At 39.6% G+C, this 21218-nt stretch overlaps 1 protein-coding gene across 45 annotated transcripts in view; it reads right to left on the bottom strand.

The window, feature by feature from the left end:
- The window catches only part of ank3 (ankyrin 3), a 586147-nt gene that overhangs the window by 214289 nt on the left and 350640 nt on the right, over positions 1–21218 (bottom strand). The window contains exon 1 of one of the 45 annotated variants that reach the window (XM_062977320.1): positions 5362–5454. The exons of the other annotated variants lie outside the window; for them this stretch is intronic. Coding sequence (XP_062833390.1) covers positions 5362–5385 — 24 coding nt within the window. The 5' untranslated portion in view covers positions 5386–5454. Of the gene's footprint in view, positions 1–5361; positions 5455–21218 lie in introns of those variants that run through there. 45 annotated transcript variants of the gene reach the window in all.

The following is a 21218-nucleotide window of genomic DNA, read 5'->3' as shown; positions in this document are numbered from 1 at the left end:
GGGCAAGGAAAACACATTTCTTTTGCAACGTTTAACCTCCATGTTCTAGTGTTCAACCCGGACATTGCTATGTCACTTTACATCTTCAGTTTTGTACAGAATAAACCATTAAATGTCATTAACATAGTACGATCTGACAAAACAAGGACAAATACTAAAAACATCACGGTTTGTTTGCTTACATTTTAATCACCAGCCATATTCAGCCATAATAAAATGACGTAATTTTAATCTTTATCTTTCTAAAATGTGAAACGCTTAATTTATTTACAAGTGCCAAAATGCGCCCTCACTTGAAATCTAAATCACAGGGTGCCCTTGTGGCATGAGGCTGCTTTACAATATGTCAGCAGTGTTTTATTTGTGAACTCACAAGTGTTGCTATTATTGCTTTCCATGTCCAGCCCGCAATATTGGAATCAGCAAACCTTCTTTTCCATAGGTAACTATGGTTAGGAACCCCGGTGGCGAAGTGTGTTAAAGCACTGAGCTGCTCGACTTGCAGACCGAAAGGTCCCAGGTTCAAATCCCGGGAGCGGAGTGAGCACCCGCTGTTGCTCCAGCTTCTGCCAACCTAGCAGTTCGAAAACATGCCAATGTGAGTAGATCAATAGGTACCGCTCCGGCGGGAAGATAACGGCGCTCCATGCAGTCATGCCGGCCACATGACCTTGGAGGTGTCTACGGACAACGCCGGCTCTTTGGCTTAGAAATGGAGATGAGCACCAACCCCCAGAGTCAGACATGACTGGACTTAACGTCAGGGGAAACCTTTACCTTTAACTATGGTCTTTGACTTGTTTGGTTTTTACTATTAACATTTTACCAAGATGTTTAGTACATAAGCCATCTCCAACTTGCAGCCCTCCAGATGTGTGGCACTACAACAACCATCATCCCCAGTTATCATGGATATAGGACAACACATCTGTAGGGCAAAAAGAAGACAATGCGACAACACAGTTTATCTTGTTCTCCCTTCTAAGTCTAACAAAATGTATATCAGGAAGTTCTGTTATATGAGAAAACAGTCAAATCCCACATTTTTATCTTACAAAATCCATAAGTAAAATGTTCTTTCCATGATTAGATTTGATAACCTGGATAAAATGAAATAATGAGAACAGTTTCTTCACTTGGGAAATTTATTGGTCACCACAGCACTGACCACCGTAACAAAGTAGTGAGGACAACACCAGAGCTCATCTCTGTGCAAACTAAAATGTGGAAATTTTAACATGAAAGTTGTTTGAAATATCTGAACAGTGAAGCAAGTGGATCGACTGTATTTTGGTAAGGAACAATATGTCTGGATGGTGGCCTTCATGCCACACAATCTTCATGTAGGAGGGCTGCCATGTAGGCAGTGGCATAAATATCACAATGAAAAAAAAACTGCCTTTCAGGAGCCAGCCTGAATCCCCATCCTTCCAGCAAGCAGCAGCAGTACTGAGTCACAATGGACAGTCCCACTCCTTCAAAGAAGTGGCATCAGGACTCAATCGCAATAGCTAGTCCTTCTCTTTCAAGAAGGTAACAGCATCAGGACTCAGTCACAATGGACAGTCCCTCTCACTCAAACAGGCAGCATCAGGTCTCAGTCACAATAGCTAGTCCCTCTCCTTCAAGCAGGAAGCAATTTTCACTCACACAGCCCTACCATTAATGTGGCTGTGGCATCATTTCCAAATATTTCCCCAGAATCCCGTCTAGGTGCCATTTGGGACAATTTGGGTAGGGGAGTCATAGGCTAATTGGCTGACCAATACCAGCATAATTCTGGATGGTAGGTGAGCCATTTTGGCCAGTTTGAGGGCAAACGTTGCTTGAAACTTGGCAAAAAATGTTATTTTAAATCCCAGGACCCTTGGGGCCCCAGGACTGAGGTTCAGGGTTGGCTATGGCCCATGGGTTGAACTTCCCCCCTTTTGTTTTAGATTGAAGCAACCTAACAAAGATGAAATGCTCCTTTCATATGCCAAACAGATCTCCGAAACAAACCAACTATTTTTTTTTAAATGAATAAATGTGTCACATAAACAAAAACTATTTTTCAATATGATAATGAAAGGTCAGCATTTTAATTATTGTATGCTATGCATGCTATGGATTTAGAAGTTTCAACACAACTATAAAACAAGATGCAGCAAATTTCAATGTAAAGAATTATTTTCATTTTTCAGTAATGTGACCCTGTTAAGCCTTTCCTTATGCTTGTTTCATTTCAGTTGCATTAATAAAAGCAAGGATTTACCATGTAATTGGAAGTGCAGAATGATGTCCTTCTGATGTACCCAAACCAAGCAAGGTGATGATGTCCTCATAAAATACTGATAACTCAACCCAACTTCTAGCAGTCAAACAAGGTTCTTTAAATAATTTCGAAGTGCATGAAACATTTCCATTTGCATTTGTATAGAATATTTATATACAACTGCATTCTACATCCATTCTTCTACAGTTTGGTATGACAGGAGATATATTACTCTAATTTTTGGACTGTTATTGTGGATCTAACATGTTGTAAAAGAATCAGTTAAATGACTACATTTTACAAACTTGAACTGAGTACTTCTGAAGAAAGGAAATGTCAGATTAGCACATCTTGCACTGAAGTAATTTGGTTAAAACATTTATTTTAACATTGCGGTGCCAACAGTGTTCTAAGATACTGCACAGAACACAGAAGTAATATAAACAGGCAAAACATGCTAGATGTACACACAGAATTGGTGGCATCGGCAAATGAATGTGAGTAACTTCAAGTAGTAGTCCCAAAATATTACTTTTCGGAGTACAACTCATACAATCTCCAAACCAGGACAGGGATTATAGAATTTCTAATAATAGATACCTCTTCTAAACTCTGGTATAAGACATTTTCTCACATTATATCCATGGCATGGGAGCTTCTGAAATGTGGACCATTCTATTTGGAGTCGTTAAAGACGATACTCTGATTCACTTCTTGCTGTGCTAAGAACATAGGCTCATTATTCGCTGTTAAGCCCTGACTTGTTTCCAATCACATCCCAGTGGATCTACAAATAAAGTTGGTAGAAAGATTGTTTTGAGTGGCAAACACTATGTCTAGCACACTGGTGATACTCTCTGTCGCTCTCTCTTTTTCTCTATGTATCATGAGAGCTGATTGTGGCATAGCCATCAAGTCAGCCTTGGACTTACATGATTTTGTAGGGGTTTCTTAGGCATACTCTGTAACGTTTCACAAATGGAAACAAGAACTTCTAATTATTACTGCCTAAACAAATCTGCCTCATCTGCTGCTGAGAGTGGAGGCAGCATCCCATTTCATTGGCTGCATTTATTATTCTGCAGTAGTCTGTCCTTTAAAAATGCAGCTAGCCAACGTCTTTTTGTTTAAAGATATATCGGTGAGAGACACAATTAGATTACAATCCATTATTATCCATTCACATTATATGGTAACAATTATTGTGTTTTTCAGACTAAACCACATGAAATTGTTTTATCAGTGCCCACATTTTTATCTATATGGAAACGGGAAGTGTCCTTCTGTGGAGTCAGAGCATTGGTCCGCATACTTCACTACTGTCTACATCAGGGAAGAAAACAAATAACCTTCTTGTTGTTCAACTGCAACTCTTAACATTCCTCGACAGTGGCTAGTTAGGGTTGTTATGAGCTTTAGTCCAACAACTTACAAGCCTCTTCTACACAGCTGTATAAAATCCACATTGAACTGGATTAAACGGCACTCACATAATCCAGTTCAAAGCAGATATTGTGGAATCTCTGACTTGATATTCTGGGTTATATGGCTGTGTTGAAGGGCCCATAGAGAGCAGCGTGGTTCCCACTATAGCTACGTTAACTAGCAGACATTTTCAAAGAGGAGACCTTACCAGCCCTTTCTGAAAGTGCCATACACTGAATTTGGAACTTCTGCAAGTAAAATACATGTTCTTCTGCTGCTTCCAAGACAAACCCATCAGCCAACAATTCATGTGTAATTTGCAGTGACCCTATGAGCTCAACATGAAAGTGTGACGGTGCTAAAAACTCATACTTTAAACATATAGTATCACCAAGAAGTTAAAACAGGACAAAACAGGCACAACAATGTCCCAAAGCTAATGACCAGAAAATATGGATTATCCCTGATAAACTGGAACAGTTAGAATAAACATGGTAAGAGAATAGTTCCGGCAGAATTCTTAGGAAACAACTTCTAATAATGCTTTCCCCCAAATGGAGAACTTAGAAAGTAAACAAGACAGACAGTTCTGGAATCAAATGCAGTATAAATCAGCTTCAAATTATGTAACTACAATCTTGGAAATATTACTTCTGGAGACTGACAAACCTCCGGGCAGTTCATGTCTATTCCCCAAACTTTGCTCACCAACTCAAGCTCTTGGAACATTCAGTGCAATAGGATCCAGGACCACTTAAACTAGCGTTTCTCAACCTGGGGGTCAGGACCCCCCTAAGGGTCTTGAGGGGGGTGTTAGAGGGGTCGCCAAAGACAATCAGAAAACACATATTTCTGATGGTCTTAGGAACCCCTTTGTCAGAGAAGGCTGAAGATCTCTCTGCCTGTCCTTCTTTTCCTTTTTTGGAAACAGATGGTGAATCCTCCCACCAGAAGTATTCACATTTGGGTGGATCAGATATTTGTGCCAAATGTGGTTCAGTGAATGAAAATACATCCTGCATATCAGATATTTACATTACGATTCATAACAGTAGCAAAAGTACAATTATGAAGTAGCAACGGAAATAATTTTATGGTTGAGAATCACCACAACATGAGGAACTGTATTAAGGGGTCACAGCATTAGGAAGGTTGAGAACTACTGACTTAAACTGATACTAAGAGTAATATCACGAGAAGACCAAGCCTATTTCTAACTTTTGTAGAATTTGTCACTGTATTTTTATAAGATATAGAAAATGTTTTGATAATTCAGGTCGAGAGAAGACAAATTAGTTTTAAAGTATTATTTTAAAATGTAAAGAATGCAACACATGACATCTTAAAACATCATTATTGCTATCACATTCTTCTTCATCATCATTCTGAGCTCTGTTGCTGAAGATAAGTTCTCTCTGTCCTGTAACTGAGCTGAAAATAATCCTTATCGTATATGAAGGTCTGTATCTAATCAATCCTTGTTCAAGCATACACACAAGTCTGCCCCCCAGTAACACTTATCAACAGCATTGCTTCTGAGTCAGTAGTATTAAGCTGTGCTGTATAGCCTTTAGATCAGATGCTACCTCTTTTTCACACCTTTTGGAAAGTCTTATAATAAAGAAAAAGAAACCATTCTTCTCATGAACCACTGAAGCAATATAAGCAAACAAGTACCGTACCCTTTGGGAACTGCTTCCAGCCATTGCTTAATTCGCCTCTCATATTGTCCTCTGTTCAAGCCATTTCTGTGCGCACTGACAGAGAATTTGGCTTTTGTTCACCTCTAACAAAACAGCACAACTGCATTAATGCTCATGAACAGTGTGCAGTGGGTCAGCACACTTCCAAAGCCTCTGCTCCAGGGCAAAACAATTCCAGCTCTTCTGTACACAGTCCACACAGTGAAGTTTGGATGCACAAAACAATCTACAACGCAGGCTTGGAAATAGTGATATCCTGGCAGCTGGCATTTTTCTGATCATGGATGATGATCTATTTCATGCAATCAGGCAAAAAACTAGCTATGTTTTTCTAATTCCAAAGTCGGTTCCAGGTAATTTTCAATGTGCTTTTGTGCATGTTGCTGCACAACTACTGCAAAACCTGGATTAATGTATTATGAAAAGCTGTTAAATAAGAAAGATACAGTCAGCTTCCCACGTACACTGAGTTAGGGGTACAAGATCCCTGTGAAAGCAGAAAAAATATGAATTTTAAATATCCCTTTTTTAAACCTGAGAGAATACCTCTAGGAATCTCTAGATCAGTGGTTCTCAACCTGGGGTCCCCAGATGTTTTTGGTCTACAACTCCCAGAAATCAGCTGTTAGTAAAAACAAACCCTGAAACCAAAAAAACAAACCAAAAAACTGTTTGCTGCTGAATGTAATGTGCAGCGGGGCAAGAAGTCCACTCTTAGTAATTTAGAACACCAAAGCTTCCTGCAATGGAAAAAAAAACCTTTGGGATGCATCTGTGCTGTAGAATGAATACACTTTAATTGCCTTGGTTCAATGCTATAGAATCCGGGGGCGGGGGGAAGTTTTACAAGATCTTGAGCTTTTTTTGCCAAAGAATGCTGATGCTTCACCAAACAATAAAACCCAGGATCACATAGCATTGAGCCATGGCCAATAAATGAGAGATAAATTAGAGATGACATCCCTTAAAGAGGAGCTCCAGAAGGAGCTTCCCCTTTGGTTTTGGCTCATCACTAAGATGACCACATTATGCAAATCTAATGTGTGCCTTAATTTTGGCAAGGTGAGCATTGGATTTCAGTAAATAGGTGTATATTTTCCCGCTTAAACCAATCTAATGATATTGTGAGTTGACCTTTAAAACTAATATCATAAAGCAATGATAAGAGGAGGATTCTTGGCTTGCTAGATCAGCTAAGGATTCTGTTTCCAACGAAAGCCAACCAGATGCTGCTGCAAGCTCACGAGTTCAACCCACTGCTGAAGCATTTGGCACTGAGGAATATGTATTGCCTCAAAACACAGAGAATCCACTTTGGCCATTCTGGCTAACTGCTGAGAATTCAAGCTTACGTGGATTTATCTCCTCTTTTACAAAATTACAGAAGCTAGCACTGTACAACCAGATCCAAGAAATAAAAATTCAGGGGCAGGCTTTGCTGTAGAGCAGTGGTTCTCAACCTGGGGTCCCCAGATGCTTTTGGCCTACAGCCAGTTAGCAGATGTTAGGATTTCTGGGAGTTGAAGGCCAAAAACATCTGGGGACCCCAGGCTGAGAACCACTGCTATAGAAAGAAGGTTCGGGTCCTGTTACCACAGATCTATACTTCCTCCTGTTCTGATAGCCAGCTACATTGGGATTGTCCACAACCATATTTTCCAGTTGACTCAAACTGGCAGGGACAGTCCTGATTACTTCTCTGTCATTTCACCTAAATGTCCTAATTTTCTCTCCATCACTTTTATATTTTATCAACTTGTCTCTGTTATGGGAGTGCAGTTGGTTCTCCACTTTTGAAGTGTTAGGGGCACTGGACAGCCGCAAAAGTGATTTTTTAAAAATGCTCTTTTTTATTTGAGAAAACACCTCTCTAGGGATCTCTAGAACTCCCAGGGCAACTGTTGGGTCAACTCCCACTGAAAGCTGATTGTAGAATTATGCCAGAGGATCTAGAGACTCGGAGAGATGCATTAGCCAAATCCATGTATAATCAAATCCACAAAACCCACAAATGTGGAATGTCAATTGTATTACATACAAATCTATATGTAATTCAGAAATGTGTAGTTGTGTGAGCATTGAATTATGACTCTGGAGACCAGGGATTGATTCCCCACTCAACCATGGAAACCCACCAGGGCCCCTTCCACACTGCCATATAATTCAGATTATCAAAGCAGATAATCCAGATTATCTTCTTTGAACTGGATTATATCAATCTACACTATCATATAATCCAGTTCAAAGCAGATAATCTGGATTTTATATGGCAATGTAGATCTATCCTGGGTTGTCTTGGGTAAAATACACATCTCAGGGCCAAAAATCTCTGTGATAGGTTTGCCATAGGTTAGAAATTACTTGAAGGCACACAACAACAAGGTCTACTGCAACAAAATGTTTCCAAGTGTAATATCCCTGTTCCTTGCTATGCATTCCTTGCCAGCCGGACATGCTCTCCTTCCCGTCTCTCATTTTCACTCAGCTTTTATCAATTTGAAGTCTATGGCCCCTCAGCATGAGTACTAGAAGCCCCGGTGGTGCAGTGGATTAAACCCTTGTGCTGGCAGGATTGATGACTTAATGGTTGGGTTGCTGACCTGAAGGTTGCTGGTTCAAATCCAACCTGGTGAGAGCACGGATGAGCTCCCTCTATCAGCTTCAGCTCCACACAGGGACATGAGAGAAGCCTCCCACAAGGATGGGAAAAACATCAAAACATCAGAGCATCCCCTGGGCAACGTCCTTGCAGACGGCCTATTCTCGCACACCAAAAGCGACTTGCAGTTTCTCAAGTCGCTCCTGATACACAAAAGGGCATGAGTGCTGCCCTGTTTCTTCAGATCTCTTATAAAATAGGCTTTCTAGGGTTTGAAAACCTCAAACATGTCTCTACTATATGTGGATATTGATACTTCGACCACATAAACAATCATGCTCACCCATCAGCATCAGAAAAACAGTCAGAACAAATGCTACAGTGCAGAATAATGGTCATATCCAGGCACTATTCCACTCTCTCAAATGGTTTTTGTGTTAATTTTTTTTTCTCCAACTCACAGACAGCAATTGTGTCAAGTGAAGATACTCCTTGATTTTGAGCCTTCTTGTCTATTTTGAGGATGCCACATTAAGATCTTAGATGTACCTTTTGAGGTCTATAGGCCATTCACTTCTCTCCCCGGAGAAAGACATTTTAAAATGGCTTCTCATGCTAAAATAGAAAATTATCTATCTAGAGAATGCATAGTTTTGCTTACACTTATTTAACATATGCGTATTTGGTCCTCCATCTTTCTTCTATAGCTAATCTATTCCATTATTATCCCAATCTGTTGTCAGTTTTTTCTCCCCATTAGGAAATCAATATTTAATACAATGAGTATTATTAGATTTCTTAGTGAAGACTATTCTTTGTTTTTAAATATACAGATTTTCAGAACCCCTGCCAGTCTCACCAAATCTGCAGACACCACCCTCTTGTGCAAAGTCATTATAGCTTTTATGCAGCTTTGGAAAGGATTTTAAAAACTATAATATGTAAAAGTTGTCAGGATAGTGTTGTGGTTTGGGTCCCAAACTATGGATTTGTAGATGGAAGTTCGACTCTCTGCTCAGCCATGAAACCCACTGGATAACCTTGGGCGAGTCACACACTCTCAGCCTCAGAGGAAGGCAGTGGCAAACCTTTTTAAAACAAATGTTGCCCAAAAGACCCAATGATACGTCCGCCATGGGTTGGAAATGACTTGAAGGCACAGTACAAAAATAACATCTAGATTCTTATAGTTAACATGGGCAGTGGGTACTGTAATCCAAAAAACCAACTTTTCAAAATATTGCAATTTGTACACATATGGAGGAACATGGAAACTTTGATCAGAACAGAAAGACTGACAGAAGCACCAATACATGCATAGGGCAGTTTTTCGTCTCTTTAATTTTGGCTTCATGGCATTACTGCCAGAGGCACAGAGGACAGGAACAAACAATCTGCAATGGAGTTGGCATCACTCTCAAGCAGATGCCCACATCACCGCACGCAACTGGCATAAAGTGATTATCCTTGGCTGATGCCAGCTGTGTTTCCTTGCATGATAATGTTGCCAGCTTTTACATATTTACTGGACATTAATATGTGGGTAATCCAGCAATTTAAGTTACTTGTTTGAAAATAAGCTTATAAAAATATTTCAGATAAATTAGATAGTGATCCTTACGATGCAAGTTAACCGTGTTCCTCCTTCCCTCCTTCCATTCCTAGACGCTGTGAAGGTTTATTTTTTTGTTGTTGAAAAATTGGTTATCAGTTTTGCATATATCACAACAATTTTTTCATCAATATGTAACATGACACAAATATATATGCAGAGTTATTATGATGACGGAGTGAGTTAAATACCATGTCTGTTTGTACAATATGTACAAGGATCTAGACACACATTCTATCAACCCAGAATAAAAACATCTCTATATCTTCATCAGCATATAATATGCAATTTAATTTTGGCATTATGGTGAGATTGCACATGGTAATACGCTAAAATTTAGCCTTTTCAAATATTTTTATCATAATGATTTATCAGGAAAATCCTGATTTGTCCAATACAGGCTACTGACCTTCAAGGGGGATTTATTCTGTTATTATCAGCAATGATAACCTTCACTAGGGTGACTGATCCTTGCAACTACTGCTGTTCTAAAAGAAAAATGTTTAACTTTCTCTTAGTAATCCCTATCTGCCTTCCCATTAATTGCTTGGATGCTGCTTTATGCACTTGACAGCTCTGCGACCTAATCCTGCAAACTAATATTCAGATGAGCAATCCCTGTTTCATACAAGCACCACTTTTAAGGTCATTAGGACAAATTACAGTGCAAATTGCAGGATTTCTGTGTCGCAGGATTAGGAACGACAGCATCAGCACTTCTAACTTCATTACCAACAACACAGATGCCAATTAAAGCAGGCACAGTTGATATACATTAAGCCTGTCCTTGCTCACTGAAGAAATTGCCAGGCAAGGTACTACACAATGAAAATACAATAGAATAATATACATCCGAGCTCTTCTAGGCCTCTGAACCCCCTTTACAGTTCTTCCTAAGAGCCTCAATGCAGCACCCCCATCACAAAAACACAATTCCAATTACAAGCTTGCAAAACTATAAGATGTCAACAGAATTAGGTAAATCCACACATACACACATTTCATTGCAAACAAATAACTCATCTATATAGATGCTTCATTTTAATGGTGATAATGAAAACAAAAACTCATTACCATCCTGCAGGTGCATTTAAACAAAAAACCACTCTTGTTAAACAGCATCCGCAAGAGCTTACTTGGTCCAGGAAGCATTCTCCTTCTTCCACTGCCATTTTCTGAGGCCAAATATGAAATATGATGACTCAATTAGTTAACACTTTGGACACCGCGACATGGCTAAAAATAGCCGCAAAGCCCGGAAGTGCCACAAAACAACTGAGCATGGTCACTTGTTAGACTTCCTCAACTATTTTTAAACTGCCAAAAGACAAGGGAGCGTCTGTATTGAAGGACTGGGCGACCGGCAAGGCAGAATTATCCTGGGATTTCGGGCTGCTTTGCCACAGTTGTAATCTCTCCACTCATTCTCTGCATGCGTAACTGTGCGATGTGGAATACCAAAAATAGCGACCAAATCAGCTGGTTCGAAGAACTCTAGCAGTAAGTTGGAATCACTCCTAAAATGAGCTTTTGTGATTCTGCTTATCAGCTGTTTCCCAGTGAAAGGAGGACTGGTTCAGCCTGTTTTTCAGAAGCAACATAATCAGGGATTTTCCGTTCACTCTGGATGAGCACTGCTGAAGAAGGCCACTTTTACTCTTATATCCACACTTTACTACAGCTACAGTATAACTTTCCAGGGAATGAGTTCTTGACAGATGTATGCCATTTGGTCTTAACCGACCATTCAGAAAGGAGTTCCATAGCACTTTAAAGACAAACAAGTGAGCCACAGGCAAATAGCATATGTATAATTAATTCCTTTATAAATACAAATCCACTCCAGTAAAGGCACACAGTTATTATCAAACTCCTGGTGCTTGAAGATGGGGACAGACCAGACAGACAGAAGGGCATACAAATATAAGTGCTGAGAATGACAGGGAAAAAAGTATCAGCACAGTCGTTGCAAAGCAAACTTTACACTATCTTTCATGAGTGTATCAGCAGTAAAGGTAAAGGTTTTCCCCTGACATTAAGTCTAATCGTGTCCAACTCTGGGGGTTGGTGCTCATCTCCATTTCTAAAAAATCCATTATTATGCATTTTATATTGTTGTATTTTATATTTTGTATTTTATACTGTGGTATTTTATTGTATGTTGTTGGGCCTAGTCCCCATGTGAGCTGCCCCGAGTCCCCTCAGGGAGATGGGCGGGATACAAAAATAAAATTATTATATTATTATAAGCTGAAGGGCCAGCGTTGTTCGTAGATGCCTCCTAGGTCATGTGACCAGCATGACTGCATGGAGTGCCGTTACCTTCCCACCAAAGCGGTACCTATTGATCTACTCACATTTGCATGTTTTCGAATTGCTAGGTTGGCAGAAGCTGGGGCTAACAGATGGATCTCACACTGCTCCCTGGATTCGAACTGCCAACCTTTCGGTCAGCAAGCTCAGCAGTTTAACCCGCTGTGGCACCAGGGGCCCTGTATCAGCAGTAACTGTGTATAATATAGATATCCCAAACCTGTTATGTTAATTAGATTACTCTTCTGCACCACCCCAGATCCCAGGATCTGATCCCAGATTATCTGGTTTAAAATGGGATTATATGAGTATCAACTGTCAAATAATATGGAATAAGCAGATAATCCGGGATCAGATCTTGGGATAGAGGGGCAGTGTGGAAAGGGCCACATCATATGAGTATATTTCAGTGTCATAGGACATTTCTGCCCCAGTTGAGCTGCGGAGACCCACGGCACTCATCAGATGAGGTAAACACACTTCTGTTGTGGCTCTGTGACTCAACTAGGGCACAATCATCCTACAATGCTGCACCAGCAACATGGGAGCCTCCCCATATTCCATTATGAACTACAGGGCTAACACAGGGGAAAGCCGTGCAGTGACACTTTCCCACATGTGATGGAGAAGCGTCACTGCTGGAAAAACGGGGTGCTAGGATTGCCCCACTGCCTCACCGATTTGCCATGGAGGTTGGTGAATGGGAATGTGGGTGAGGTCCTCAGTCATTCCTAGACGTCCATATGATGTTTAGAGATTTCTGCTCCTAATGCAATGCAATACTGGTTAACCCAATTTTACCTCATATTGGCAAAAGTTGTTGAATGCTCCAGAGCTACCCTAAAATTCTGGAGTAGTCAACACTTTGGGGTTTATGTGAACAGCCGAGCTGGTCTAATTTGAACCATCCTAACTGTTCACTGCAGATGCAGACTGCAGCTAGGAAATCAGAAGATGTCTACTTCTTGGAAGGAGAGCAATGGCCAATCTTGACAAAATAGTGAAAAGCAGAGACATCACACTGGCCACGAAGGTCCGCATACTCAAAGCAATGGTATTCCCCATAGTAACCTATGGATGCGAGAGCTGGACCATAAGGAAGGCTGAGAGAAGGAAGATAGAACTTTGGCTTTTGAACTTTGGTGCTGGAGGAAAATCCTGAGAGTGCCTTGGACCGCAAGAAGATCCAACCAGTCCATCCTCCAGCAAATAATGCCCGACTGCTCACTGGAGGGAAGTATATTAGAGGCAAAGCTGAAGTATTTTGGCCACATCATGAGGAGACAGGAAAGCTTGGAAAAGATCATGATGCTGGGGAAGTGGAAGGAAAAAGGAAGAGAGGCCGACCAAGGGCGAGATGGATGGACGGTATCCTTGAAGTGACTGGCTTGACCTTGAAGGAACTGTGGGCGGCAACGGATGACAGGGAGCTCTGGCGCAGACTGGTCCATGAGGTCACGAAGAGTAGGAATCGACTGACCGAATAAACAACAAGAACTGTTCACGCAGATGAGTGCTTCCATCTTATTTTCATTGTGTTCTCTAGAATAGGAAAAAGGATATGACACTTATCTTTCCCACCTTTGTCACTGCAGCATTAGCTCTAGATATTCTGGCTGTTGCGGAGTACCCTTGTTGATGTTAGGACTTCCCTTAGGAAGTCAGCAAAAATGCTTGGCAATGCCCGAGAGCTGTCCAGAGCTCCATGGCCAGGGTGACATATAATAGAAAAGGGAGGAGGGATCTTCAGCAAGGCCAAACCAGATTGAACCCAACTGACAGTCAAGACTCTGCTGCTGCTATTGTCAGTACAAGAGTGGAAAGTCAAAATACTTCCACAGAATCTGGGGCTGATCTGAAGAAGCATTGCTGCAAATTGGTCATGAATGCATGTATCAATTTAAATGGGCCCTCAGACTTAATGTATTGCAGCGAGGATGGCACACCACATGACTTCACACCATACCATGCTCTCAAATTGTACTACAGTAGAGTCTCACTTATCCAACATAAACGGGCCGGCAGTATGTTGGATAAGCGAATATGTTGGATAATAAGGAGGGATTAAGGAAACGCCTATTAAACATCAAATTAGGTTATGATTTTACAAATTAAGCACCAAAACATCATGTTTTACAACAAATTTGACAGAAAAAGTAGTTCAATACACAGTAATGCTATGTAGTAATTACTGTATTTATGAATTTAGCACCAAAATATCACGATATATTGAAAACATTGACTACAAAAATGCGTTGGATAATCCAGAATGTTGGATAAGTGAGACTCTACTGTACTACCCACGATACACATACATCCTACTTTATCAATGACTGTGAAAAATCCATCCTTAAGCCAGTGGTTCTCAACCTATGGGTCCCCAAGTGTTTTGGCCTACAACTTCCAAAAATCCCAGCCAGTTTACCAGCTGTTAGGATTTCTGGGAGTTGAAGGTCAAAACATTTGGGGACTCACCGATTGAGAACCACTGCCTTAAGCAAATTGTTTCCTCCCCTTTGATGAAGACACATGTGCATTTCATGCAATTACAGCTGAAATGAAACTGCTGTCCTTTCAGTTCTGAGGCTGAACAGTTATTTGATTTTTTTGGGCTACTTTAAAATGTACGGGATGGTTTGATAGCTAACTATTAAATGTAATGATATTTGATACAAAATACTTTATATTTGGCCACTATAATGTAACAGTATTTGATCAGTGGCTCGGAACAGCATTTCCTATTTGATAGTGAACATGCAACAGAATGTCTAGTTTTGACATATTTTGGTAGATGACATGTAGGGATATTACTGCTGGTTTCAAAGCATACAAAATTACATATTTGATGCCTGTCAAAATCAACAACAACCACAAGATCCAAAAAAAGCTGAAAGCAGTCACATTCAGTAACAAGGAAGATGTGTAGGAGTAACCCACAGATGCCATCAACTGTCAGGTCAATGCAACCTAATCTTGTCCTAAATTTTTAGGAATAAGGAGGCATTGTTGATGTGTTCCTCATACTTCTTATAGGTTTGGCCCAACAAGAGATAGAATTAGAAATTGTTTAATGCTAGGAAGAAAGATGACTTCTTCAATGCCAAGACATCTAGAAACAGTTTCCATTTCTTTGTTGAATCCTCCTACAGTTTTTTCTCATATCTCACATAGGTTGTAAAGTAACAGGATAATTTCTGAGAACACTTTCATCTGACGGGGAAAAAAAGCTGTGTGGTACACTGCAACATGGAAAGTTAAACTCCAGTACCAGAACTCTGTGCTTTCTCTTTTTTATATATATCTGGCTCATTCAACCCAATGAATCCTGCACCACCTAGAATCATAGAATAGTAGAGTTGGAAGGGACCTCATGGGCCATCCAGTCCCAACTCAATAACTCAATTGGTTATTTTTCTGAAGAGGGACAGGAGAAAACAAAATAAAACTGTATGGATACATAATCTGCAGTGGTGGAAGCAGCATCAGACATTAAACAAAAGGAAACATATGTCAATGCAATTAGAGTGCCCTTGCAACAAGCATTGAGGACCTTCATTTCAATTTTAGAAGGACTCTGAGTAATTCCAGGTTGAGTATCTCTGATCCAGAATACTTGTGGCAAGAAGTGGTTTGGATTTTTTTTTTTTTTGGAAATACCTATATTTGCATATACATACAAAACAAGGTAGCTTCCAGATAGGACTTGAGTCTAAAGATGAATATTATTTATATTTCATATATACTTCATACACATAACCTGATGGTGAAATTATATAATACTTTAAATATTATTATCAATGAAAACCATATGTGCTTTCTGAACTATCAGAAAGCAATGGTGTTACTGTCCAGCCACTCATTTGGACAATTTTGCATTTTGAAGTATTTCAAATATTGGAATTCCAGATAAAGTATGCTCAGTCTCTTCTATGAACAACAGAATAGGTCTCCTTCCCTGAGTTTTTAGGACCATCTTTATCTCTAAGTAAGTACCTATTTCAAACCATTAAACACATTGCTGTGAATGGTATGTCATGCATTGCTGAGATACAGATACAAATGATACATTGATTCAGATCTCTTACTTGCAATGAATGTTCTTATAATATACAAAAATTCTGTAATTTAATCTTCAATATATCCAATACTATATTCTGAACCATCTCAAATATATCTAAGTAGACTTTCCAGTCTGACTAAATGTTTCATGTACACCAGGAATATGTCTATGTCTTACTCTTAAAAGGTTGAACGCAAACAGCCAAGATCATTTCTGTTCAAAATAACACATTTTGTTTCCTTCCCCTCTCCTGTCATTGCAGTTTAACTGCAATGATCAAAGTTTATCTTATTGCAATGTCAAAACAAGTCTGTGAAGTAGATGAAGACAGAAGATGAAAGGTTACCTCAGACTACTCCATTTAATAATGGAGTTGGAATTTGAACCTGAGATTTACACTCATCCAATTAATACATAGTAAACCACTCCAGAGCTATCCCAATGCAGCCCAGGACTGTGAGTCTACATTAATGAGGCCCATGTAGACATGCCCCTACATTCACTAGCCTTGCTGTAGCTGAAACCAATGAAGACATCACCAGTGTTCACATTTGAGTATATTGAGTATTTGTGCCAAGTTTGTTCCAGATCCATCATTGTTTGAGTCCACAGTGCTCCCTGGAAGTAGATGAACTACAACTCCCAAACTCAAGATCAATGCCCATCAAACCCTTCCAGTATTTCCTGTTGGTCATGGGAGTTCTGTGTGCCAAGTTTGGTTCAATTCCATTGTTGGTGGTGTTGAGAATGCTCTTTGATTGTAGGTGAACTATAAATCCCAGCAAATACAACTCCCAAATGACAAAATGACAACCCCACTAGTATTCCAATTTGGGCGTATTGGGTATTTGTGACAAATTTGGTCCAGTGAAAGAAAATACATCCTGCATATCAGATATTACCATTACGATTCATAACAGTAGCAAAATGACAGTTATGAAGTAGCAGCAAAAATAATTTTATGGTTGGGGGTCACCACAACATGAGGAACTGTATTAAGGGGTCGCAGCATCAGGAAGGTTATCCTATGCCATGTACAGAAGATGACTGTATAGAAAATTAATCTTATTTCAAAACTGACAAAGGGACATCATCTTTCCACAGCACCTTAGGTAAACAATTCAGTGCTATTCCCACATTTCAACACTTGTCACTAGAGCAACTGTTCTACTCTACTGGAAGAGTAGAGCTAAGGATAGAGGTAAGGATAGACCCATCCAAAGTTTTTCTCTATATAAAATTAAGAGCACCAAACATGATTTGTAAGTCCTTACATCAGTAAAATGTCTACTGAATTTTTCAGAGTACATTGTTCCCTCACTACTTCGTGGTTCGCATTTTGCGGATTCGCTGTTTTTCAATAAACTCTAAAAGACTATTATAAATCATAAAAATTACAATTTACAGCATAAGGAAGGAAGGAAGAAGCCAAAGGGAGAGAAAAGGAGCCCAAGCGGCAACGGGAGGAGAAGGAGGTGATTTATCAACACATGATTGGTTCATAAAGACTTAAAATAGTGTATAACTACTAAAATAATGTATAAATATTAAAATAAATATAGTGTCCCTACTTCGCGGATTTTCACTTATTGTGGGTGGTCCTGGAACGTAACCCCTGTGATAAGTGAGGGAACACTGTATTCATTTTCATTATGGTGTGCTGTTGACTCAAGGCTAGTCCTACTGCATTTTTTGTTCCCCATATCAAGGAAAGGGAATAGGAAAAAGAAAAATACCGGAGCCCATTAAGTCACGTCCTATCGTGCCGACACCATCTTGCTTCCTCCTTCATGTAAACGTAAACAGCCATCTCATTTCCATTAAGACCTCCCATTTTACTTCTAAATATAATGAACATGCTGTAGTGGTTTGAATGTTGATCTAGAATTCAAGGAAACCAGGGTTTGGATCTCCACTCAGCCACATCAACTCCTCGAGTGACCTTAAACACTCTCTCAGCCTCATAGAAGTCAATGAAAAATCCTCTCTCAACTCATCAGTTTGAAAACACACCACCATTTTTTGCATTTCAGTCGTCTCTAGTATGCTATTAGGGTTGATTTCTCTTCCCCTTAAAATAGCTGCCCGACAGACAAAAAGTAAGATTCAAAACCCAATACAATCAACTTTCAAACACGAATGCATGGAGGACACCTCAAGCAATGTCTTTCACCTCAAGCAATAAAATGCTATGGGCTGGCCCTATTTTTCTGCAATATGCAAACTCTCAACAAGACCTTGGGACTGCTCTCAGTGACCATCCGGGACATACACTTGTTGGCTTGCAATACCAAGGCTACATTTTGTCACTATCGACCCTATAATATTCAAATTAAAGTTTTGCCTCCAAGTTGTCTTCCAGGATTCTTTTGATCTCTACAGAAATAGTGCCACAAGGTCATGAGATAATTAGAAGCCCCACAATCAGATGGAAATCTCAAGCAATGCTCGAGTTGTGTCTGAACAACAGGGAATCATTCCTCCAGCGGCAACCATAACTCAAGCAGGCTAGCTCATTTGTGTCTAGCCCTGCACTTCTTGAAAACCCTTGAGGAAGGAATTAAAGCGCACTGCAAAGCTTATGAATTAGCTAATCAGGAAAAACGCATACATTAGCCATTACAGAAGAAAAATAAGCACTGAGCAGATTTACTAGAGAGATTTACTGTAACATCCAAAACAAAAATAAAACAACATGCAGAAGCTACAAGGCTGGTTTTAGTAGCACACAAATTCAAAACATATAAAAAGAATATTCTTAATAATTCATTCACAAGGCAACAAATGGATGTCTTGGCAGTCGGGAAATGTGTCAGTAAGAATAATATTTTGTGCAATGTTTTCCTGGCATTCAAAAGTGTTTTAGAGATTTTTTTCTCGGAGAAAAATGTGGGATTTTTTAATTTAAAAAAACTGCACAAAAAAAGGGTTTAATGTCCAGAAAAGACAGTTTACACATAGGTTTTTAATGTATTTGTCTAGCCGCAAGTTTTGAAAACAGGGGCTGGAAAAAGACAGACTTTCTGTGCTCGGCTGCAGCAGTATGCCTAAAGTAAGCAATATAATAAAGCATGTCCTTGTGAAAAACAGGATTATACTCTAGGTCACTGCTTCTTAACCTATGGATCTTGATCACAAATGGAGCCCCCTTAGCTCAACGTTGGAGGTCAGGAAAAAATTGGCAACAGTAAAAGGTCTACGCAACTCTGTTAGCAACAACCTGTAGTGTTTGCAGAAAATGCTTCAGCTGTACTTTATACAAAGGAAAATCAGTCTGTCTAGCAAGCTTTGCAAATACTGAGTAAATGTTTGATTTTCATATCTCTGTAAATAAACAAATACTGTAAATACTGCAAATAAATAAATAAATAAAATCTCTTTTATATACCTATATACCTGGGGTCATGAAAAAAATCTCTCAGGTGGAAAGCAGTTGTAAGTGGAAAAAGTTTTAAGAAGTTTTGCTGTACTTGTAACTTGCTTCGTTACATACAGCAGTCAAGTTAAACCGCTGCTTCCAGAAACACTGACTAGGCATGGGCGAAGAGCAAAAGAGAAAGAAAAGGGGGAAACAGCTCAACTTGCCTCACCAGATACCCTGGCATATTGAAAAAGTATAACTCTACAGTACATGTTTCATTTGAGCCCTCGATGGCACAGTGGGTTAAATCACTGAGCTACTGAAATTGCTGACCGAAAGGTTGGAGGCTCGAATCTGGGGAGAAGGGTGAGCTCCCACTGTTAGCTCCAGCTTCTGCCAACCTAGCAGTTCGAAAATATGCAAATGTGAGTAGATCAATAGGTACCGCTCTGGCGGGAAAGTAACGGTGCTCCATGCAGTCCTGACCTTGGAGGTGTCTAAGGACAACGCTGGCTCTTCGGGTTAGAAATGGAGATGAGCACCAACCCCCAGAGTCGGACATGACTAGACAATATCATGAGAAAACCTTAACCTTTACCTATATGTTTCATCACCAAATTGGAAATCAAAAGAAAAGTGGAAACTGTTGAAAGAAAAAAAACCATCCAAGGATATATTTGATAAGAAAGATGTCAAGTGGACACCAGAGGATTCAAAACCTTTTACTTACTTATGCAAGGTTTACTGGCTGGACCTTGTTGTTTCATTTCACATGTAATGAATGTTAGTTTTGAATATAACGTTTGCCAAAGCATGCTGTGTTGCTCTTCCTTTTTATGACATGGGAAGCTATCCCATTTTTTGTGTTATTTCTATTTCTGATTCCAAAGTTTCTGTTCAGGAAATGCAGCAACACATCTACTTTGTCACCTAAGGTATATAAGTATTCGTATCGCAACTTCACTCTAAAACTAGTAGTCTGGAGCAATAATTTTTGGGAGGCAAAGAATGAAATTCTCTCTAAGACTTGCTTTAATGCTGCAGATTTCTCCAATCCAACACCTTCTATCCGATGTGGATGACTGATAGCTGGAGGTGATAGGGATTGTAGTCCAATATATTTGGAAGATACCAGGTTTGGGAAGACTAGCATAACCCTTGAGTAAGGTCACCTCTGACAAAGCTATTCATTTAAAAATAGGACTATGTATCCATTGCAAAAATCAATGGACAGTGGATAACAGTGTATCTGGTTCTAACTGACACTCTTCCAGATCAGCAGGCAACCTTGGGTCTAGCGGACCTATTTATCAGCGTATTGAACGTTTCTACACCTCAGTGGTTTTAGGAAGTGTTGCAGTAAGAAAGCTTCATGTTCAAGAATTTCTTACAAAACCAGAACCATTGACTGAGAATCACATGATCTGCTTTTTGACAGCTAGAGCTGACTCTATTATTCCCGAGAAGGCTACAAAATGAGGAGCGAAATTCAACACAATTAGTTTAGATAGGCTATTACTAAATAAAATTAAAAACTACACATAACTTAAGGAGATAAAAAGGAAAAGCGGGAAGAGAGAGTTCATGAGTATTTTCTAATTGTCTGAAGTAGCAGAATGACTTCACATTGCCCACTTGTGTGCAGATACAGAATTACTATCTTACTGTCTGCCTGCAAACGACTAAAAATATTACCAATGAAGGAAAACTACACAAAAAGGCCTAAGATGCCTTTATTGACTTATCTTGGAGGCTTTGAAGAATCTCAAATAAAAGCCTATGCCACTTGGAGGTGGTGTTCAAAGAAGTAACTGGACATGATTGAAGCTAAAAAAAATGCCACAATGTTTTCCCCTTAGTATTAGTGCAGGGCAATTATTAATTCCACACT

This window comes from Anolis carolinensis, chromosome 3 (assembly GCF_035594765.1).
Source record: "Anolis carolinensis isolate JA03-04 chromosome 3, rAnoCar3.1.pri, whole genome shotgun sequence".
In the NCBI taxonomy this organism is placed as follows: domain Eukaryota; kingdom Metazoa; phylum Chordata; class Lepidosauria; order Squamata; family Dactyloidae; genus Anolis; species Anolis carolinensis.
This window is presented reverse-complemented; position numbering and strand designations above follow the sequence as displayed.